The 24,899-nt window shown below is 38.6% G+C and overlaps 1 protein-coding gene across 2 annotated transcripts in view; it reads left to right on the top strand.

The window, feature by feature from the left end:
* The window catches only part of RAB3C (RAB3C, member RAS oncogene family), a 144,593-nt gene that overhangs the window by 56,347 nt on the left and 63,347 nt on the right, over window positions 1-24,899 (top strand). For both annotated transcript variants that reach the window (XM_015277588.4, XM_003642948.6), the window contains exon 3: window positions 13,550-13,668. In XM_015277588.4, coding sequence (XP_015133074.1) covers window positions 13,550-13,668 — 119 coding nt within the window. The remainder of the gene's footprint in view (window positions 1-13,549; window positions 13,669-24,899) is intronic.

Below are 24,899 nucleotides of genomic sequence, written 5' to 3' on the forward strand. Positions count from 1 at the left end.
AAATTGTGTTAACCTTCATCTCTCTTTCTCTGCATAAGTCTAAAAAAAAATCAGATTTCCCTTTAAGTCCAAGAAATCATGTTTGTTCATTTAAAGTTTATTCTGGAATGTGGTATCATTCCAGTTCTCATCCAGCAAAGTTCCTCGAAGTCTGAATTCCCATTGAAAGTTAGTTCCCTGAATGAGGACATTTGGATTTCTAATTTTTTCCCAAAGTTTCCTTTATGCTTATCGTGAAGAGCTGTTTGTAGATTGTCTTGACAAGCAGGTACTCAAAAGCTTTGAACTCTCTATGTGTTGAGTTGTTGCTGCTGCTTTGCTTGCCTGACCTTTTTTGCAATATACATATGGGAGGTAGGTAATATCCTTCTTGTGAAACTTCTTCTTTTCTTCATATATTGCTTCATTATTTATTTATTTATTGCTTTTCTAAGAAACTTTGAATGAAGATATCTTTCTTTGTATGGTTGTTGATACCAATGTTGTTCGCTCTTTGAAAAAAAAAATGTATGTCATATTTTCTAGAAATATTTCTCTGGAAGTATTTTGACAAAAGCTGATACTAAATTCTAGTTTTGAGCCTTCTTGAGTGTTTCGTAATATTGTAAGGATGACTGTATTGCATCAGACCAGTGGTTCAGCTAGTCCACTAGTTTTCATGGGCTGGTTGCCAGTAATAGATGCTTAGAAAAATGGCTAAAAACAGTTAGTTGTATTTCCACATAAAGATACTGTAAACGCTTCCTGTCTTTTAGCTTGCTCAGGCATGTGAATTTGCACACTTATGCCCACTTACATGTCATTTTTCTTTTTCTCATAAGTTCTATACTTCACACAGAAAACTCCACTGCAATTTATTTGGCAGATGACAAGTGTGTTGTCTTCAAACACTTAGAAAGTAAATTCCAATATGTTTAAGGCAAGTAGAATAATTGTTTAGGCATTTAAAAATACAGTGCATCAAATACATCCCCATAAATATCAAGTATCTCTACATGTTTATATTTTGTTAAAATCTGAATCCATCTTGTTGACCACTCTTGTCAGAGGAGACTTTTGTCAGAGGTGTTTGCACATAGGGCCATATCTTTATTAACAAAACTAATATAGCTTTTTTGATATGTGTGACAGTACTCAAAAAAAAAAAAAAAAAAAAAACAACAACAAAAGTCAGAATAAATGTCCAAACCCATAAAATAGCCTTGCACTGATCAAGGAAAGAATTTCTAATCTGTAGAAAATTTCCTAATTGTTTCAGAATTACCTTGAAGAAAAATGTAATGGGACTGATAGTGACCATATCTGAGAGTGGCATAGAAATACAGTATTCTGAATTCCCTTTCTATACGAACAGCAATGGCTATAATGCTGGTATGGATACCAGCTATTGTATCATTGTCTGTTGTAGTCATCAGGACTCTGAAATAGATGTGGTATGTAAAAAGATTAAATTTTTAGTTAGAAAAAGCACAAAATATTAATAGGTCATTAGGTGTGGTAATTATGCTTTCTGCTGAGACGATGTTCCTCTTAAAAGTTTGAGCTTAAAATTACAAAGAGTTCATTAGAATTGCTAAATATGATTATACATATGCTAAACACATAACTCTCAACCAGTTTGAGCTTAAAAAGAAGAGAGATCAGGGGCCAAATTACAAAGCAATTTAGCTGAAATCTACTGTAATTATTCCACTTTGTCACAACTCCCCGTGACATTTTTAACATCTACTTACAGCTCTCCCTTTAATAATTTACTGTTTTATACTGGAACAACATAAAGTTCACGGTTGGCTGATGTGTGTTACATTATGTCAGCTTCTGAGATGTTTTCAGGGTAAATAAACGTTTCTTTGTCAGAGGGACCTGTGCTCTTTTGAATTGTATTTCTTTCATCAAATATGAGGACAAACAAAAACCCACAATATAAATCAAATAGCAGATTACATTCTGGTTTCCATTTACCATCTTTAACCTTCTTTTTTTCTTGAAGAGATTCTCGCTGTTCTTCTGGTTTATCTAAGAAGTGCATCTTGCTTTGACGACTCTTATCTTTGTGACTTCAATACAATTTAAAGATTCCCCAAATTAATAGACAAATCCTACCTAGGGATTGATACTAGCAGTATATTAGTGACTGATACCTTTGTTAATTTCCCCACAACTAATGTGAATTAATTTCGAGGCAGGCAATAGCAGATTTTCTGGAGTACTGTAAGAGCTGATAATTAAAGATCCACTTTGAAAGATACTGAGAGTATAAAAGGTTTAGGGACACCTACTGGGTCTTTCATGTATCACCTTTGTTTCAAAAACTGTCTGGACAGAGTGGTGGACTCCCATGCTATAAAAAACCCTTTCAGTTCCTGATGGCTGACGTTATCTGTGCTGTGCCACCTGCCCTTTATCCATTTTTCCCTTTAACACAGAACCACTCTGAACAGGCAGAGCTGAATGTGTTGAAGACACCAGAAGAGCTCACCAGGCACATGACATTAATGATTCTGGCTAGCTGACCACGCTGTGTAATACTCATCACTGCAGAAGTAAATTACTAATCATAAATATCTGAACCAAGAAGAAAAAAAAAAAGAGAGAGAGAAAAAAAGTTAAAACAGGAAATGCTCTGTTGATGGGAAACAACAATCGAACTCATGGCCACGTATTAAGGAAGTTTGGTGGTGACAGATTTTTGGAGTGCAAAGGAGTTAAAACTGAATGGAAGAAAGGAGAGTTTGATGAAGGCTGTCCTGTAAACACAGCTCTTTCTTCATCTAAGCCCTAAAATCTTAAAGTATCTTCCTAATATATACCAAGACATACCAGAATTTTTTCAGGTAACTTTGATGTCTGCCCTAAAAGAAAATGATTCTCTGAAAGTCACTGATGTTCCTTTTATATCTCAACATCCCGACAAAGCCATAGACAGAGATGATATAGAAGTTACCTGAACTTTTCCAGAAATAGCACATTTGCAGTCTTTTGCCTAAAATGGGTAGAATGTGACTTGTTCTGTCTTACAGAATGTCTCTCTCTTTTCAGTTAACTGAAATTTTGTGTAAAAATCCTGAGTTGATAGTGATTCTGCTGACCATTTGAATGTATTTTGTGGACTTAGCACTCTGCACAGGAAAACATTATTTTACTCTTGGGAAAGTTTGAAAGGTCATTAATATTTAATAAGAAAATTCCTGCAGAATGTTCATTCCTGAGCACGTGGGTTTATCACAGGGAAAAGCAGAGGTGAAGAAACAATTCCTGGCAAGTGTGCTTCGTTTGTGGCTTAAGAATGTCCTTTGAACTACTAACTCAAACTTTTATCTGAAAGAGTTACAAAACTCTGCTCCTACTGCCAGAACAAAAATGTGCTAAGCTTGGTGTTGCCATGAGGATAGAATTATGTTCATAGCTCTTAATAGCTGCAGTGCCATTAGCTAATCAGTGGACAAGGATTTGCATAATCTTGTAACATGATGAAGGTGTTGTGCCAATTTGTGCAGTGCGGTGAGCTGCTGACATAGAGCTATGATGAAAATGGCTGGCCACACTTCTCTGTATCCATGGAGTTCACCCTCATCCTGATTAATAAGGGCAAGTTGATTAACTGTGAGTAATGAATACTAATAGAGGAAACTGTCTAAAAGGTGCAGAATAGGACATAATGACAAAGGAGAGAGTAATCTGAAAGCTTCTTGCTCAGATTCTGTGAATAGCAAGTTCTAGAGAGCAGTAATTAATCCAAAGATGTATAAGTATCTAATCAAAGTGTAAAAGTGGGAAGAGGCAGAAGGTAGTGTCATTTCAATATATCTAGGTGATGCTGTCTGCTTGTGTCTTAACAGCCAGCTGAGTTTCTGAATGTATATCTTAGCCCATTGTTTTTTACCTTCACTGCTAAATGAAAGGCAAATGCCTTTCAAAAATGATGAGAAATCAGTAAAAGCTTTAGCACAACTGTAAAATAAGTAAAGAAATAACAAAATATTTGTCATTGGGCGGGCATACAAGCATTTTTAGGCCACCAATTGCTTTGTGGGTTGAAGAGCCAGTTTTGGAACAGTCAAATTGTAAATACCAAATAGTACTCACCGAAGCAGAGATTAGGACTATTTATTGTCTCCTTCATCTGTACATGAAACAGCTCTGCTTCTTAGACAGCAATTAGACATAAACTGCATATCATTAGGACTGAGTCTGCTGCAAACTGTCCTTATGCCACTATATGTACAGTGGACACTGGCTAGCTTCACAGTTGCTGAGTACACTCCTGGAAGCTTAGGAGACTTGCTGGCAAATCTGAAAATAGCCAATAGCATGCTTGAGTGTCAGATTTCTAAGATTACTGTTTCTTGAAACATTATTGTTGATGCAGCAATTTTTATGTGTTCCTTTCACTCAAAAGCAGATTGCTCTGACCCCTTCAAGCTTCACCAGAACTCAGTGTTAGGTGTTAGTATTCCTGGATTAGTTTGTTAATTCAGCTGTTGTTTTTGTACAGTCACAGAACTCCAGGAGCAAAGGCTTTAAAAAGCAAATATGACAAGACTAGGCATATCATGTTTTCCTTCCACAGTGATAATAGCTGCTTGTAGAACAAAGATTCTTATCAAGGCTTTGCTGATTTTGTTTGTATATAGCATTTTTTTCAGCATGGTTCTCCACGGCTTTAATTTTTTTCTTTTAAATATGAGGAAATTTCTACAGCCCGTTTTACAAGTAATTAAATGTAACGATAAAAATATGAAAGTATTCAACTGATTTTTTTCCCCTAGATACAACTACAGACTGGACGGATATTAATTTGCCTTCTAGTTTATTTGGAAAATAATACTTGCATTATTACATGAATTGCATATAAGGGTATTTTGTATATTCTTGATTTCCACCATACGTTTTTGGACCTGAACTTAAAGTTTGGTTCTGCAACTCTCTCCTTAAAATAGAAGAAAATACAATCTAAAACTAAAACCTGAGTCTTTCCAGAAAGAAAAATACTTTGTAGGCTATATCGTGAAGCTTGTTTAAAGTACAAAGTGGTACTTGAATGAAATTAACCTGTTTTGTTTTTGAAGAAAATGCTAGGACTCACTGATTTCACAGTGGTAAGGAAAGACAGAGACATGCCACTAATATGGCAGGGAGACTCAAAACGTGACTCCAGAGCAAATGGCAGCTGTGCTGAGCTACAAAGGAGGCAGTGGTTCAAAGACTTTTGCAAGCTATGTGTTTTAGGAAGGGGTGGGAGCTGGACTGCAGAGAATAAAAGTTTTCTGTAGGTGTAAAAATAAATAAAAAAACACAATAAAGAACAGGAAAGAAGGAAAATAGGAAATCTGAACAGATAGAAACTTCAATCACAGTTCTTAGAACTGTGGCTTGGGCTTTCTGGGAGCCAAACTGTTCCCCTAGAAGAAGCTCTGCCACACCTTCCACCACCAGAACAAACCTCCTGGAACCATTTTGCTGTGTACATTTGAAATATTGCCTCTCTGCTCAGCTCTGGACCCAGCTATTTCCAGCTGGCCCTGAAATGCTTCTACAGCCTTCTGATACGATGAATGACCTGCCAACACTGATTTCAGGGTGAGTTATAGGGACTAGCATACAGCTCTAGATGACGTGTACAGGCAGGCCAAGGCTTTTTAAGTTCCATTTATTTTTTTTTTTAAATATATGTATTTATATAAAAGAGCAGAATTCCAGGGAAACCAAAGCCATTAGAAGTCTGGAAGGAGCTGCTGGGAGGAGATAGGTACATAATCAAGAGCTGAGTACACAGTCCTATGTCTTCTTTGCATACCTTAGCTAAAGAAACAGGTTTGAAACGTTTTCCATTGCTATCAGTAAGTGTTCATATGTGTCCTTCTCTGGGCCCAATGATTTCTGTTGGAAGTGCTGTTTCCAGAGAAGTGATGCTCCCAGAACGGTTGCTCATTTTGCTGCAATACTTCACCTCTCTTTTCTCATTCTTTGTGCCATGCTCAGTTACTTCTTCTGTAGACCTGCAGTTACTCTTCCTGGGTGGCTGGCAGCAGGCTTTGGATGGGTTTGCATCTGTCCATACCTGGAGGAAGATGATTTTTGCAGAGGCTGTCCCTCTCTGAAAAGTGTACATACTGATTTTGTGTTTGTCATATTTCCCTTTTTATACATTATTCTTTGAGCTCACAGAGATCCCTGAGGAAAGATCAGAGATGTGTCTTTTGAGCTGCTCAGAAAAGAGCCAGTTTAGATTTTCATTCACTTACTGCCTCAAGTCCTTTCATGTAAAAACATGAGAAAAGAGGGAAGCATACAGTCTCTTTGATGGAATATATAAATAACCACTGGGAAGCAACAGCAGGAAAGAAACGTGAAACTCATAAAGCAGCTGCAGTTCTTAATCGTTCTGCCAATTTTGTTTAAGTTCACAGAAAATATTGACCTGTAAAGTGAGAATTCACCCAATTCACATTTCTAATTTTATCTTTCTGTTTGCCTCTCTTCAAATGCTGTTGATGTGCACCAGAGATATAGATGCTGTCAAAGAAATCTTCCAGTATTGCCAATTTTCTGGCACAATCATAGAGTCATAGAATGGCCTGGGTTGAAACGGACCACAGTGACCATCTAGTTTCAACCTTCCTGCTATGTGCAGGGTCGCCCACCACTAGACCAGGCTGCCCAGAGCCACATCCAGGCTGGTCTTGAATGCCTCCATGGATGGAACATCCACAACCTCCTTGGGCAACCTGTTCCAGTGCATCACCACCCTCGGTTTGAAAAACTTCCTCCTAATATCCAACCTAACCTTCCCTGTCTCAGTTTAAGACCATTCCCCGTTGTCCTGTCACTATCCACCCTTCTAACAGTCATTCCCCCTCCTGTTTGTACACTCCCTTCAAGTACTGGAAGGCCACAGCGAGGTCTCCCCGGGGCCTTCTCTTCTCCAAGCTAAACAATCCCAGTTCCCTCAACTTTTCTTCATAGGAGAAGTGCTCCAGCCCTCTGATCATCTTAGTGGCCCTCCTCTGGACCCGCACCAAGAGCTCCACAACTTTCCTGTACTGGGGGCCCCAGGCCTGGATGCAGTACTTCAGATGGGACCTCACAAGAGCTGAGTAGAGGGGTACAATCACCTCCCTCTCCCTACTGGCCTCCGCTTTTTTAATGCAGCCCAGAACACAGTTGACCTTCCGGGCTGCAAGCACGCACTGCTGGCTCACATCCAGCTTCTTGTCCACCAGGACTCCCAAGTCCCTCTCCGCAGGGCTGCTCTCAAGGAGATCTTCCCCCAGTCTGTATAAATGCCTGGGATTGGCCTGATTGTATGTAAAACTTACAGTGTGGGGAAATGAATCTAAATGACATTTGCGTGTTTTGTATACAATGCAGAAATACAGAGACATAGAGTCACTTGAGCGTGCTGTAAAATCAGTTTGTGCTTTCCAGACTGAATTCCATAATGACAAACTTATTAAAAGTTCTTGCTGCCAAATGCTGTTTGCTTTCACCTTCGAAACTGTCTGCATTATTAACGAGTAACTCCACTTAGAATTTATTTACATAAAGTATTCTTCATGTCAGTGGTGCAAGAGATAGAGTGCACATATTGAGCAAATTAATTCAGAACGGGCAGATTTAATGCATTGCTCAAAATCATTGGTATAATTGAAGTATATGTTATAACGTGGCACACATTCTGAATGACATCTGCCTTAGCAGGCCTTGACAGTGAAGGGGATTTATTTCTGCTAAATTAGTTCAGCTAACTCTATACTGGAAGCCTCAGTGGTCGTTATTTTCAAAATATTTTTTAAAAACAGGGTTTCTGTGTTTTGTGTTTTGATACTTTCTAGCCCCCTAAATGCTTATCTTCATATTCAGAACAGGTTATTTCTTCTATGCCAGCTAGACTGCTGTCTCTACGTATTTCTGCTTGCTCAGATGAGTATTATATTATAGCTCTCCACTCCTCTGCAACCATTGCTGTCAGCAGCCAGTGCATTTCCCATGCTCTAAGACTTCCAGCATTATGACAGTTACATAGTAATAATGAGTATATGTAGGAAATTTACCAATTATTCAAGACTAGCTTCAAGGAAGAAAAACATGACAAAAACCTTGTTTATCAAGTTACTGTAAAAATAACTGATGTATGTTCCCCTTAAGCTTTATTGTATTGTCATATTCAGAGTTTTAATTTCAGTGAACAGCAAAGGTAATCTACAATTATCATGCTCCAGATGCTGTTTGGTATATATATGGGAAAGGACAGGTGGCCAAATATGTAGCAGATTGGTATCTTTACCATGAGCCAGAAACAGGTATTTTGTCCGCAGTCTGTATCTCCACCATTCCTTTGCTGCCTACAGATACATATGCCTTAATCAAAATCTTTACTTATGGAAGAACTTTACTGATTACTTTGGCTGTCATCTGGTTATTTTGGCAGGAAGGTAAGGGGTGGGCAGTGCCCTCTGTGTTAACAAACTGAGAGGTTGTGAAGAGCTGCCTTTGAGAAACAGCCATGATCATGTCGAAAGCTTGTAGGTAAAAAATTAAGGACCAGACCAATATAGAACATCTGGTGGTCAGGGTCTACTACAGGTCACCTGATCAAAAAGAGCCTGTGGATGCACCTTCTTGTTTCAGCTATAAGAGGTGTTGTCACAGGCTCTGATCTTGTTGGGGGATTTTAGCCACCCAGATGTCTGTTGGGAAAGCAACTGGGCAGATTATAAACAATCTAGGAGACTCCTGTAGTGTGTTGAGGACAACTTCCTGGCATTAGACAAATGAACCAGAGGTGAAACTTCGTCAGACCTGATGCTCATCAATGCATTTGAGCTCATTTAAGAGGAGAATAAACTTTTATCTGTTTAAGGACACTGCTGCTGCTGCTTTGAGGGAACTCGGCTTGTTTAGTTTGGAGAAGAGAAGGCTCCAGGGAGACCTCACTGTGGCCTTCCAGTACTTGAAGGGAACGTATAAACAGGAAGGGGAGCGGCTGTTTGCAAGGGTGGATAGCGATAGGACAAAGGGGAATGGTTTTAAACTGAGACAGGGGAGGTTTAGGTTGGATATTAGGAAGAAGTTTTTCAAACTTAGGGTGGTGACACACTGGAACAGGTTGCCCAAGGAGACTGTGGATGCCCCATCCCTGGAGGCATCCAGGGCCACGCTGGATGTGGCTCTGGGCAGTCTGGTCTAGTGGTGGGCGACCCTGCACATAGCAGGAGGGTTGAAACTCGATGATCATGTGGTCCTTTTCAACCCAGGCCATTCTATGATTCTATGATAAGGAAATATTGGATGAGATCCCCTGGAAAGTTGTCCTGAGGGACAAAGGAATGGAGCAGATCTGGCAGCTCTTTAAGGAAGCACAAGAGCTCTCCATTCCCCAGTATGTGAAATCAAGCAGGAGAGGATGCTGCACAAAGATCTGCTGTTCTAAATGAGGGATAAGAAAGAAATGCACAGGCAGTAGAAGCAGGGATGGGTGGCTTACAAAGAATACAGGGATGCTGTCTAGATATGCAGAAATGGGACCTGGAAAACCAGGGTGCAGATGGAACTGAGCTTGGTGAGGAATATGAAAAATAAGAAGGGATTCTGTAGGTACACTGATCAAAAGAGAAAAGCAAAGGAGAGTGTACCCCCATGGTAAAAGAGAAAAGAGAACTGGCTTCAACAGAGGTGGAGAAGGCTGAGATACTCAACAAGCCTCAATGTACAAGTCTATGGAGCCTGATGGCTTGCATCTCAGAGTCCTGAAGAAAATAATTGGTGTAGTTGCTAAGCCATTTTTCACCGTATTCAAAAAGTTATGGCTGTCAGATGAAGTCCCCTGTTACTGGAAAAGGGTAACTTCACTTGCAGTTTTAAGAAGGGTAGAAAGGAATACCCAAGGAACCACAAGCCAGGGAGCCTCACCCCTGTGCCTGGGAAGATCATAGAATGGTTCCTCTTGAAAGATATGTTAAGGCACACTGCAAGACAGAGAGATGATATGAGACAGCCAACATGGCTTCACCAAGGGTGGATCGTGTCCGCTCAATCTTGTGGCCTTCTACAATGGAATGACGACATCAGTGGACAAAGCAAGGGCAGCTGATGTCACCTAGCACACTAGAAGCTGATGGATTTGCAGGATCTATATTCAAAACAATTTAACAATAAAAATTCTAAATTTGAAGATACACTTTGCAGCTGTTGCAAGTTATTTTGTTATGTTTCATTTTAAGGTTTGTAAAATACCCGTTTTTGTCTTCCATGTGTAGAACTTTTCATAAGGCATTCCCTCACTGTCATTCATCCCCTTTGGTTTTTCTGCTCCTTTAGTGAGCAGTCAGCTGTCCTTATCAGACTTTATTCCCATGAATGTAAGAGCCCCCAGGATGATCCATGTGTCTTGTTTTCTGCCCATCAAAGATGAAAATGAACTGCCTTGGTTAAAATACCATTCATTAATAGGTCAAATTTTATTCTTCCTCAGGCTTATTTTGTTTAGTTTGCTAAACTAAACATCAGTGCAATATACCAACATTATATTTCAGAATAGAAACCTAAAAAGATGGTCACCAGATCAATTCCATGGTCTTGCTAAATAGACTAAAGTAAAATAACAGTGGCCAGCAGCCATACCTGAATTGGAGATTTTCTTTGAGTACAAGCTAGTACCTGAGGATAAAAATCACAGTGATTTACAGATATGAAGATGATAAAATATGAAAATTAGTTTTTTCTACTCAGTTCTTCCATAAGAGTAAAAGCAAATAAAGAGAAAAATTCACTTACATTACTGCACTATCTACTTCAGATACATTAAGTCAGTATAATAAAATATGTTGCTTAATATTGAAATATTTTATATTTTCAGTGTACTACTTCTTCTGACATGTTATTGCTGTTAATTAGCATTACTATATAAGGAGCTATCTTCGGGGGTGTTTTTGAATATATTCTAGTCAGAATAAAAAAAAAAAAAAAAAAGCTTATGAACATGTAAAACACAGAAGTGTTGACAAAACTGATTTCTGGTATTAATTTAAGTTCTCACAGAACCATAAACACTCCTGCACATAATTGGTTCATTAGGCCAATGAAAACTTTGTTTTCTTATAGCAAGTGCATTGGTAATAATACCAACATGAATGTGATTATCAACATGTGAACCAAATATACTCCACCTTGTTAACAGTCATCCATCTATGCCATATGCTGAAATACCATTTAAGAATTTTGTTGTTGTCACATTAGCTGCCAGCATATATTAGGTGCCTGTATAGAGAACAACACCCAAATATCTGCTTCTTTCCTTTGACCGAGTCAAACCCAGTGCCTTGGTCCACTCTGTGTTTGGATCCTCATCTGCAGATGCTTCCATTTGTGTAAAGTATTTAAGAACTTTTATCTTTGTTTGTCTTCCTTTACATTGATTCTTACTCTCTGTAACTAGAATACCTAGGTTCGTTCTGATTCCCTTTAAGGCTGCCTGCAAAGTGGTTGATGTCTTAAGGTAGGAAGCCTCACTGACTTCTGGTTCAGCTGTGAGGACTGTTCGCTCTTATCTGCAGACAGGTTTCAGTAGATATCACCCACAGCAAAATAAGATTTGCTTCAGTAACAGTAGGCTTCTGCTTGTCACAGCATCATATTTCCAACCAAACACGCCTCTGACAGACAGGCAAGCAGTATGACACTGACAAAACTTGCTTGGAAATTGCACCTGTTCTGCACAGTAAGGCTGCGTGCATCCTACAGTCCATCCCTCCCAGCTTTTTCTTAGTATCAAAGCAAATAAATGAAGCCAGTAAAACATGTGAGAATGAAACTTACTCTGTACAAGAAATACAAGGATGTGGGTTGTTTGTTGTTGTTGTTCTGTTTTGTTTTTATAATGAAATGTGACATTTTTCCTGCTAGTAATGTTTTTACTAGAAATTTCAATTTTCCTCTTATTTACAGAGCACGGTCTACTGAGGGAGCACTAACCTCTGTGTATTAGAATGTATGTAGGCTTAGTGGAAGAGTCTTAATACCTTAGTAATTAGGAGTAACACCCGAAAATTTGTAGCAGTTAGTACAGCTATCCTGCCGCCGGACCACACCTGGAAAAGTGTCAGTTCAGAATACAAGCAGGAGAAGTTTAAGCCTGTCTGGTGTTTCCCAGGCAGACAGAGCCAGGTGGCCTCTTAGCATCTAACTTCTCTTTTAGCCTTGGAGCACTGAAACTACATCAAGGTAGTAGCAACCGTAAACCAGGATGTACTGAATACATGTATTTTAGCCATGTCTTTGGTCTCAGCAACTGTCTTATTATATTTGTTACTCAGTAAGTGGTTTCTGATATATGTAGAATCTCTATTTTTTACTTTGTTGGAGTACAGAGTGCACGGCATATGCATAGAGAATGTCTGATTATTTTTCTCCTTTTCATAAGGCAGTACAACTAACACAAGAAACCCTTTCAGAAAACCATCCAAATAAAACATTTCTTACCTCAAGTTATTTCTCTTTTTCAGCAGGAAGCAAATAAATGTGTTCATATTGTAAACTAGTTCTTATCTACCTGAAATATCTGAAATAATGGAATTATGATTCAGTGACTGTTGAAAAAAAAGATATCCAGCTGATCTATTAGAGAGTTAATGGACTGCACTGAATTGTTATGTATGTTTCAACTAAAGCTTCTAATGTTTACAGATAAAAATATTAAATAGGTCTGTTGGAACAGGATATAGTTACACTTTTCCTGTAATTTAGCTGTTTGTCTCACAGTCTCAGTACAGACTCGGTACAGGTAGCTATGCCAGACACTGCATGTAAATGTAGTAACAAATACTCCCTGATGTGAGGAATTTTTAAATGGAAATAAGTAAAGCAAGCAAGGAGTAGAAAAAAGGAAAACTTTCCTTCCTTACTTTACAGAGATACAGAGAATGAGGAAGAAAACTGATCTGTAGTAAGGGACTTCTAGCCATCTTTTATTTGCCAGAGGTCATTCTTACCTTAGAAGACCAATATCTCAGCCTATATTTTGTCAGCACAAATTTCTGTTTGTGCTAAAGTTGGCATGAACTCCAGTGGTTTAAAATCATACGAACATAACATTGACTTTTAGCCAGGACATCCACAGACTTCAAGAACCATACTGATCTTATGGTGAAAGTCTTAGGGATAATGATTTGCCCGTACTGTTTCTTCAGAACATGAACCTTTCCCCTCTATCAAAATGGGAAGCTGCAAGGCAGGAGCAGGAGACAAGTTTCTCATCCAGAATACATTGCACAGTATGAAACAATTAATGGCTTCTGTCATAAGCCATTCTTTTTGCTTTCACCACTCTCCTTGTGTTGCAGAACGGACATGTTCCTCTTATTATGATCCAAAGCAGAGTACTCCTTTTTGTTGTTCTCATTTTTCTCTTCTTTCAAGTAATTTTATGAATAGGATTGCAGAGTTGTGCAATGACCACTGCTAGTTTTCTTCTGCCCTAACTAAAACAAAACCAAAAATGATTTGTCAATTTATCTGCAATATCTAAAAAGTTTTTTTGTTACTGTTTCAGGACACCGCAGGTCAGGAGAGATACAGAACAATTACCACGGCTTACTATCGGGGTGCAATGGGTTTCATTTTAATGTATGACATCACAAATGAAGAATCCTTCAATGCTGTGCAGGATTGGTAAGTAAAACTTGAAGTTCGTATTAGCTATCAGAGGTAATGTTTGATATCACTTAGCTGTTGTGATAGTGTACATTATCTTGGAAAATTTGTTTCCAGATACAATGCCTATGCCCAAAGGCAGGATTTTTGATTTTGTGGAAAGACAGTGAATACTTTAAAATGCTTTATATCTGATTCATAGCAACCACTGTACTTTCTGTGATGTCCGTTAATGTGGATTATTCCACTAAGATGAGCAACTTGATGAGTAGCTTCTGACTTACCAGAAAGTGTTACTGTAGCTCAATGAAAGAAATAGGATGCTATGAGTAGGGTTGTGTTTTAATATTTTTATGTTGTTTTTAACCCTAATGGGTTAGATGTCTCATTCATGTGGCTCAAGTACAAAAAATATGGAGAAAACTTTCATCAGAGTTATAGAGCTTAAAATGGATGGTTATATTACCATATATTTTGTGAGTGTCAAGATGTTTCCATAACTGTGTGTCATTTTAACCAGACATGGACAAATGAGGATCCAAAAACACGCAAGGTTTTTAAAGAACAGCTGACCCAGAAGGAAAGCTTGAATTAGTCTCAGCTGTGTCATCTTAGCCTTCAGGGGGTATTTTCATACCTAAGAGCCTTCTAGCAACACTCTGGGTGATATGTACAGCATTTGTCTTGTGTACTCTATGTGCTCTCTTGTATTCTGTCCCCATGGGAGAATTGTGTTTGAGGGAAGATTTTGTTCAGAGTTTGTGTGATTTGTTCAGTACATTTCTTTTTAGCATCTTTTGTTAAGGTATGTACTACTGTGCACTTTTTGCAGAACAGACAAGGTCGTAAACATGTTTTGCACTTGAAGTAAAAGGCAGTGATGTTGTGATGGCTGTTTGTAATGAGTATGGCTGCCCAGCCACAGGCTGCTCAATAATTGTTTTTCTCTCTTTCAAGCCTTTTAACTTGTTTTGCCAGAAAAAGCCACTAAACCCATGGAGCACATTTCATCTCCACACGTGGAGATTTTCTCAGTCCATGCATGCTGAGTCTGGACATTCAACACTCAGGAGATAAGAACTAGGAGACTTAGTTTGGTTCTGCTCTACAGGAAATAGGATCCTGTGTTGCCTAACTAGTCTGAACACTAGTGATGTGCTTAGTCATCCAGGGAGAAGGACAGCTCCAGAGTGTGTCCCCTTCTTGCTGCTGTCAGTCCAACTCCACACTGAACTGCTCTTATGGAAGATCCGTCTCTATTTTCTAGAGAAGCAATAAGTTTTCATGGTTAGTATAGACCAGATGAGTAGTTTTTGGACAAGAGAGTTTATCTGAGTCAAGTCTCTACATGATGCTCAATTTGGAAAATGGATTTGCACACTGCAACTTGTTATGACAAGGGGATGCTCTGAGTCTTTTGTACCAGGTGGTAGTATCATGCTGAAGGCTTGCTGTTCACAGTTCAATGGCATGGGACAGAATCTCCTCCCTATTCAGAAGCAACTGAAAGCTCTATTCAAAGGTGCTGCTCTGAAAGTTTAGCACAGACAAGATAAAGGATTACACCCCCCTCAACCACTGAGCCTGCAATTGTGGCAGCCAGCTTGCTGTGCCTGCCAGCTGAAGATTTTCCTTCAGGAAAGGAAGGCTCTGCTGCCCTTTGTTCATAGGCTGCTTCCATTCAAGCTCTGGGTTAACTGGGTGGTAGTGGCTGTGAGAGGCCAGCTGTAATCTGCAAATCTCATTGCCCCAGTCTGTGCTCAAACCAGATGGCATGCCATGAATTATCTAGTCTCCTCTGGTACAAAGATTTCTTTATAGCAACGGTAAATATGAGTACTTATTATTAATTTTGCACCACCTGTTTGTTTTCCAACCTTCTGGATCTAATATCGTTGTCATTTCTTCTCTCCTGGTGAAAAACAGCTACTTCATAACAATTAAAACAAAAATCTCTGTTAAAATGAAACAAACAAACAAAAAATATTTAAAAGCTATGGATCTTTAGGTTTGTAAAGTTCAATTTCCCACACATTTTATCTAGAAGATTTACAGACAGTTGGCAGCAACTGCAGAAATTTGGGGACAGGGGATTGCATGATTACATGCCTAGAGCTACTGAGCAGTCACCTACATGATGGAAGGGATGACAGACAGGCAGTCCTGCCTCATTTGTCAGGATGAGACACAGATTTGCTTTTATTTTGATTTTTAATTTCATGAGCCCAGTTACTGCCTTGCTGTTCTTCCTCTTTGTTTTTTCTTCCCATCTCAGGGTTGGTAATTGATTTTCATTAGCCCATGCTCTAAACCTATAGCTTGCTTCTGAATGGGAAAGAATTTTAAAAACCCTCACAATTACCAGTGCTGCAGGAGACCAGATGTGTGTGTATGTGTGTGTGTCTGTGCATTTGTGAAAGATACAGAGGCAAAAAAGTAGCAGCAGATTTCAAGCCCCTCTGGAACTTAAAATGTTTTTCCCTGTGATAGAACTGCCTCTGATGGCAGTAATGGCATTTCATGTATTTGCACAATGGGCCAAATTCAAGCTAAGACCATCAGCTTCAAGGCTTCATCTAGAAACTAAATTACAATCATTACAATAAATCTACAGGTACCTTTTACGTCTGGATAAAGAAGGCCAGTCTAAAATGTGTGCAGAGATCATTCTCTAAAAGCATTTCATACAAAGCTGTTGTAATGTACTGAAAAGCATTTTTTTCAGTCTGACATCTGGCTGACATCTCTCATTTATAACGGCAGATGGATTGTCATATTTCCAAGTATGCCATGCCTAGGTCAACATGACTTTGCTCGGCTGTGAAATATGCTATATCTAATTTGACCATTAACATTTTACATACAAAAAAGTCAGTGTCTGTATTTTTGTCAAACCTATTAACACCAAGGTACACAATGCAGCAGCACCGCAGGCAAGCATTTTTCCACCACTCTGTGGGACTGAGAAATCATTCTGTCTTAAAACATGGCTAAAGGACTTGAAAATCTAATAAATTTCAAATGTTTGATACTTCAGGAAACGTTCATATTCTGTATTCACTTGGTAAAATTTAAAAACTTAAAGATTACAAATAGTAATAACAACAAAGACAGTAACATAAGTAAATGTATATATCCAAATATATATATCCAAAAACATTTGGCTTGAGAAATCTTGAGTTGCACTCTTTAGGTAGTTTTTCTGCACGTGGACCCAGTGATTTATTCTTATAACCCTTTTCCTTGTCTCTGTAGAGAGTTAATTCAGGTTTAATCCATGTCAGGGACTAAAATATTTCTCTAATTTATTTTAGAGAGTATTGCTAGACTTCTAGCTAGTTATCCTGAAGAAGAATCAGTCACCTGCTTTCATCTCTGCAGTGCATTCTGCTAGTATTCTTCTCTAAACTGACTATATTTTTAATTTTAAAAACGTGAATTCTTTAGACAGAACTCAAACGAAATGGGAACAATAAAGTTACAGAGGCAAAAATACCTTTCTATAATTCAGAAGGAATTTGGATTTTAATTTGTTACTAAAAAGATTTTTGTTACTTTCTATGAAATATTTGGAGTGATTCATGTATCGAGACTAAAGAAATGCTTTGTCCCTACATAAAATTTTCAATCATGGAGAAGAGTCAGAATGTAACAATTTACAGTATTGAAACTCCAAACTAACATCATAGGTCCAGGCAAAATGGGGATAGAGAATATGTCTTCCTCAGACATGAAGGATCATTATTAGAAGTGTTGATGTGACTCAGAGTAAGTTGGTTTCTCCCACTTCTGCCCCTGGTAGCAGGTTGGATGCACAACTTGTGTACACAAACCTTTTCGTGAACCTTTTCCCAGGACAACCCAAACAAGCCAGTACTGCTGGCAAGGAAACAATGCTAGATCGATCTCTGAATTTGTTTACTTCAAAGAAAAGCTCATGGCAGTAGATGCAGCACTGAACAATGTTCTCCTTTGTAGATACAGACTTTCAGAAGTTCCCAAGGACCGACAGCTTCTGTTTATTCAGTGAGAGAGGATGTGTGCTGAAAATCTGTCTGCTAGCAGAAGCAGCAAAGAAAACGTGCTTTGACTCAGCAGATCTCCTGTGGAGTTCTGCCCAGATTTTGGATCTGTTGTTAGCAGGAGGCCTTTTTGCCACTGGCCCTGCAAGAGCAAGGTGTGTGCTTGACAGTGTTTTTGTGCGTGTCAGTGATGCCACCCTAAAATGATTCACAGATTTGGGGGGATATATATTTATTTTTCCTACAAGTAGGAACCACTTGGAGGGCATTGTTTTTCTGCTCGGCTGTTGTCTAGAGCCTACATTAGAAACAGGGAACAACCAAAGCATGCTCTTCAGGCAAATCCCTTAGATAGCACCCACATTTTCTTTCTCATTCTCTTCTTTTTCCTGTTAAATCTTAATATGACAAAAGTGAATGTTAAGAGTGGGTCTATGCCACTTCAAGTCATGTTTCTTGAAGTGGTTTGGTTATAATGCCACAGTAGTTGCTTCAGTTACTCTTTTATGCTGGCAGCTGCAGAATTTACAGCTCTCAGCCTTTATCATCATTACATTTCTGCGGGGGCTTTTATGCTCCCTTTTCTCTTAGTGACTCAGTCAACAAAGATTTATGGTTCAGGTTCCTTTTGGTAGAAAGAAGAGTGTGAAGGCTTTGTATGTTTTTTAAAATGCCACCAACTCAGTATGTTGAGTTCCATAGACGTGCCAGGAAAATAAATCTTTCTGAGATGAACTGCTTTTTAAATACAATCTTGCTATCCTTTTACTGGCAGTTTTGAGGTTGAGGAGTTATTTATACCCAAAATATTTCTAATGTGGTGTCTCTGGCTAGGTTAGAAACTGCATATAAAAGCCTGGGCCTGTATGTCCTATTTGAAACCCAGCTGAATGTCTTCACACTCTGCAAAGTTCAAAGGCTAGATAGGGGTGTTTTTGCATAGTACACTCACTTAGGGCCAGTACTCTGGCAATGAAAAGGTTGTCCCACCTCAAAATGTTTGTTTGGCAATATCTGACATTGTCTGGTGACTGCTGAAAGCATTGCCATGGAGGGCTTCCTGGTGTGTGAATTCAAAATTTGAGAATACTGCACTGCTAGAGTCTCACATCCAGGGATGCATCCTTAGGTGACCCACATGGCTGAAGGAGACTAAGAACATTATATGGATAATTTTCAGTGTCTCCTTTGGAAAGGTGTACAATTACATCTCTTTAGAAGTTCAGAGAGTCTTCCATGAAAGATGGTTCTCTTTACTCTCTTTCTCTTGTGTTTTGTTTTGTTTTTTTTTTTTTCCTCTGGTGTGATTTAAACAGCTTACTGTCTTCAGCATGCTCAAGCTCAGCACCTTCAGGAATGTATCAGCTGGCAGACTGTGTATATTGTGCTTAGTTTATGAAGGAGACAGAGGCTCAACATACAGCATGAAATTTCTGATTTAAGAATTCTGTACTGCTGTGTTTATTACATATTTCTATAGGAACTTGTTGCAGAACTCAGTGCTAACCAATTTTTCTGGAATAACATGAAAACGTAGTGAATTTCAAATAAAAGCCAACAGAATAAAGTACTAATCATGTATTATTCATCTGTGCCCATAACACATGGAGATGGTTATTGGGAGTGGGGTCTGGAGAAAGACAATAGAATAGAAATTAGGTAATAATAGAATAGGTAAGAGCAGAGTAGATCCTGAGCTGTGCAGTGTTATGAGTTAAGCTGTTATCAGAAATTTTGATGTGTTTTCTCCTGAAGGATACCTGGCTTGGAATTAATTCCTCCCGGTATGTGCTGAGGTATCTTAAGAGCAGAGCTTTAAAGAGAAACTATGCCACTATCAACACAGTGTAATATTCTGAATTATGGATTAAAAATACGAACATTCACTGCACCACATCATTAGGTAACTGAATGTACTGGATATGCCACTAATTGTTGTTGTTCTGGACAGCACTGTGGAAAAAAAGAGCCCAGTTCACTCAAATAGTGCTTTTACTTTCCTTTTAGCATCCTGAGTGAACTACAAGCTATCAGGTATAGCTACAGTGCACTAGAATTATTATTTTTTTCTGTGTTCTAGCACACGTCTCTCTTGTAATAAGAGACATGAAGGCATTTTTTGAATTGTCTTTAAGAGAAAAAATAAAATTGGAAAATACATTAGCATGTTAATGGACGAATGTAAAAAGCCTCAAAGCAAATTAAGCCCATTAAGTTAATGTCAGTACTGCTATGTGCACTTCTGAAGGGCAGATGTTCTTTTTGCTGTCACCTCTCAACTTTCAGCCTAATAATCTTGCTCAGGGCATGCTTGATCTACAGGCAGGCTATTTTTCTTCTACCTCTCAATTTTGAACTTAGTGCTGTGAGTTAAGAAAAATCCATTATTTGCTGGGTATTGGGGAGGAAACCTTGAAAGTACTTCCAGGCAGAGTTAAAGTCCATCTTTGTCTGCCAAAAGGTATGAGCTGACAGCACCATTTGTGTGGTCCTGCTGTGCAGAGCACTGACACAAGCTGTGTGTGCCACCTCCCATGTGTGTCCCTGGAGCTCCGTCCCATGGGGCTACGTCCAGCATGAGCTGCGGCATGTCCACCAGCAATCCATGTGCAGCACTGAGAGTCTGCCAAGCAGCTAGCAGCCTCCTCCAAACAATACCCAGCTGGGGAAGTGTTCTGATGGAACACTCTGGTAGTGCATATATTAACTTGGGGTTGGGTGAAGAGATATTAGTAGATTCCCTGCTTATTTGAGGTCATTTTCAGCCAAGTGGATGCCAGAAGTTGTGCTCTGGTGCATAGTCACTCCTATTTAAAATAAAAGAATGAGACAGTAATGTTATATAAATAATATCCTGTGAAAAGAACAGGGTGAAATTTAAGGATGAATATTTCAGAATAATCAATTTAGTGTATTTTTTCACTTGTTTTCTTTCTGCACAATGATTGAGCATTAAGAGATTGAGCATTCTTTACAGACTTAAATATAGGAAACAGAAATACATGAAATTTCAACATTTTACTTTTTATGATCATGCTTGGAAGTCGACTCTGTTATGCACAAGGTGACACTAAAATTCTTTGTCCTCAATAAGCTAAATATCTTACTCTTGCTTTTAACTTTTTATTTCTGAAAGAATTAAGATGAGTGGAAAATGAGATGTGCTTCTTAAACAGGTTTTTCTTCCTATAATAGTAGTATCTAAACATTTATAAAAAATGTAATTCTTGGTGGAATAAATGTGCATTAAAATGTTTAAACAATATTCTGTATTCCAAAGTCAGTTTGCTCAACAGTTTTACTTGCACTGTTTGGTACTGAATTCCTGATGTCATAGTTTGCATATGGGAAACTTAGTTCTGTGAAAAGATGTCTTTTTTTCTTCAAAATTTTGTCATTAAACATAATTTGGATCACATATGCTAAGCTAGTGACAGCTTAAACCACCTACATGCTTCTCAGTTTGACAGACCCACTCCAAAGTCTGCTGCAGTGTTTCTTCCAGTGCATTAGAAAAAAGAGCTACACTACATTATAAAGGATTTGAGTAACAGCATATACAGAGACTGCTTCTTCCTAAAGTGAAAGGAATCTGTGATGAAAATGTTGCAAACTGATTGTTTTCCATTTTTAATTTCAGTTTTCTACAGTTTTCAGCAGATCATCCTTACCATTTACACTGGGCCAGCAAACACTGTGCAATATAAAAAATCTTTAATTGTTAAGTTGAAAAAGGGAATGCATTATCCTCCCTTGTCCTTGGTGTTTCCAAATGCAAGATTTTAGGTTTGCCTGGAAAACAGCTCTTGGTGATGAAAAAGGACATCTTTCTGATAACATATCTGATAGTAGGCTTAAGCAGCATGGTAGCCTGGATTACATTACTTTGATGAAGATAATTTTCTTATCATTTTCTTTCCACTAAATCCTGAATTTAAATATGCATATTATGTATGGAAATTTATGCAAAATCTCTATCCAACTATTTGTGTTTTGAAAATAGTAAACTTTTGATTTAAAAGTTCAAACCTCATCAGAAAGTGTTTTCAATAAATGTACTGTCAAAAAAAAAAAAAAGAAAAGGAAAAAAGGAAAAAAAAAGAAAAGAAAGAAGTTGTTTCATGCATTGTAGCACTTAATCAGAAAAGACAGCTATTAAGTTTTTATGACATTTTTCATTCTTTTCTATTTTTGTGTTCTTCAACCAAAGAGGAAAAATACTTATGGGGCTGATATTATACATATTTCTTCTCTGTCCTATTGGCCTCTCCTTTCACTCATTTTGCCATGGGACAAAGAACTGCAGAAGTTCCTGCACCCACATGAACCTACTTCAGTATGTATGTGCCATCTTCCTGTTAGAAAGTAATCTGCTGCCAAGAATCAGAGTGTTTGCTTATCTCTGCTGAGCTGTATCAAGCTGTATTAATGCAGAAAGTGGGGCATCTAATCAGAAAAGGAAGCAAATATTGTCTGGACAGAATTTACTCAGATTGCTCCATGCTTTTTTTCTCCCTCAAATCTGAGATGGGGCAGCATAGCCATGAATGAGTGTTAGCAATCATTCACCCCAATCCTGCTGATTTGCTGATGGCTGAGTAGAGCTCCTAATTGGAGCTAATCTCAGTGGTACGCTTCAGGAATTCACCAGCAGAATGAAGTCACCTTTGACTTCCGCTGGACCTAACAGGCTATAAGGGGGACCTTAGATGTTTGAGGACCTTAAATGTTTGCCTGTTAGTGTTTTTTATTCCTACTTCACATGGCAGTTGATTAGGCCCACCACTGGCCATAACTAGACTCAGCTAACTGCAGGGCAGCAGGACAGAGGTTGTGGACTGCAGCCTGTGAGCACCAGCTGCAAAATGGCAGCTGTGCCATCACTGCACCAGTGCCTCTGCAGCTTGCGCCCCTACAAATAAGGGCTGCAGTTTGAAGGGATGAATTTAACCTCTTCTTAGAGCTGGATGGCAGTGAGGACATCCACACTGCTCCTTCCCTGGGCCATTTTCCTTCACTCAGAAAAACATGGGAGTCCTGATGAATTTGAAACACCAGAATTTTTTAGTTGACAAAATGTGACAGATCATGCCTGGTTAATATCCCCATCTGATGAGAAGACAGGTCTGCTTTAACATACTTCAGTTTTCATTCTCAAAAGCACATAGCATGTAGCAGAATTACCCTGTAGTTTTTGGGTTCCTGCCCATTGTTCTTTATGAATGCTCAGCAAGAAGCAGAACATACCTGCTTTGTACTCGGCTGTTTCCCAGCTGGCAAGTGAACTGAGCATCAATAATTAATAGCAATAGTGCAGATGTGACAGTCTGAAAATAAACTTGTTTTGTTGGACCAGAAGTTTCACAGTGGACTTTCATTGTGTGATTCATGAGACAATGCAGATTCTCAGCTATTCAGATATTAAGCAGAGGAGTTGTCTTCCAGTCTGTTCCAGATCCTTCTTCTTTTCAGATATGGCACGAGGGGTTACACTGGGGTAGGTGAAAGCAAATCAGATCAGATTAACGTCTAAATGCTGCCGTGCTTAACTAATATTCATGATTTAAACTCTGCTATATTACTCTTAATGAGAAATACCATTTGTTCAGGTGTTTTTTTTCCTGGACTAGATGATACACCTCAATTTTTCAAAAGGTGGAAAAGGCCAGTGTTGAACTGCCAGAATTTTTTAGGAAAATAAACAAACTTTGATGTGATACTGCAGCCATATGCTGAAGGGAGCATATGAAATGCTGATTCCAGTGATCATACTAGTCTTTAATTTACAGAGAGTCACAGCCAGCAGCAAATTAAACAAAAACTGGCATGTTATCATCAACACACAGTATTTCATATTGCTAGTAATAAATGTCATAAAGTCTTGTGGCAATGATAGCTTTTATTGGCTGAACAGTAACTAATATATTCTTTTTATCTTCCTCTAGCCCAGCAGGTTGACAAAGTTACACTGTTGCTCAGCATTCCCAGATGAAAGCTTTGCTGTCAGCCAACAACATATGAGTTGTATCACTGACTCAGTAATATCCTGAAACCATTTCCACCCTCAGCTCAAGTTGCAGAACATTTACTTTACTCCATACTCCAGTAGTCAAATCAGTTATTTGTAGCTTTGGAGGAATATCAGGGCCCTGCACTAAACTCAAACCTTGTGATACACTGAAGAAGCCTTTCCTGTTAGGGATTTCAGATTGGCAGTAAGCTGCTGTGGGTTGGGATAGAGGCAATAGCACCAAATGCTGGTTTCATCCACGCAATCTGAAGGCTATTTGTTTAAAAAGCCAACCAAAACAACATTGTATATGCCAGTAGCAAGGCTTTGTGGGTATTGTGAGGGCAGTTTATCAGAGCACCGTCTCCCTTACTAGCTCCTTCACCTCTGCTACCCCCTGGGTTGCTTCCTTTCTCCTGCTAGCTTGTCTGTTTTTGATTCCTCCTTTCATCTCTGCCTAATTTCAACACGGCTTGTTTAAAGCGTCAGGTATTCAAAGTTTTAAAAGGATGACAGCTATGTGTGGCATGGGCTGTATATGGGCGAGTATAACAAGTTTCACTGGAATTCAGCCCTTGAACCAAGAAGGACAAGTGCCATCAGTGTGGTTATGTCAAGACTCAAACTGCAGAGTAACAGCAGTTTTAATCCAGTAGCAGGGTATTTTATTTATTTATTTATTTTTAATTATAACTTCATGCTATTTAGGTCTGGTCTGCAAAAGACACAACCTTTAGAGTATCCATCATCAGAATATTGCAAGACTCTGGCCATTAAACAAAGACATTCATAATGAATGCTTAATAATAAATGTTTTCAACAAAAGAAAGAAGGAAAGAAGGAAAGATAGAAGGAAAGAAGGAAAGAAAGAAGGAAAGAAGGAAAGATAGAAGGAAAGAAGGAAAGAAGGAAAGAAAGAAGGAAAGAAAGAAGGAAAGAAGGAAAGAAAGAAGGAAAGAAGGAAAGAAAGAAGGAAAGAAAGAAAGAAGGAAAGAAGGAAAGAAGGAAAGAAGGAAAGAGAAGGAAAGAAAGAAAGAAAGAAGGAAAGATAGAAGGAAAGAAAGAAAGAAAGAAAGAAAGAAAGAAAGAAAGAAAGAAAGAAAGAAAGAAAGAAAGAAAGAAAGAAAGAAGAAAGAAAGAAAGAAAGAAAGAAAAAGAAGGAAAGGAAGAAAGGAAGGGAGGAAGGGAGGAAGGGAGGAAGAAAGAAAGGAAGAAGA

The sequence above is a fragment of the Gallus gallus genome, chromosome Z, assembly GCF_016699485.2.
Source record: "Gallus gallus isolate bGalGal1 chromosome Z, bGalGal1.mat.broiler.GRCg7b, whole genome shotgun sequence".
NCBI classification, from domain to species: Eukaryota; Metazoa; Chordata; class Aves; order Galliformes; family Phasianidae; genus Gallus; species Gallus gallus.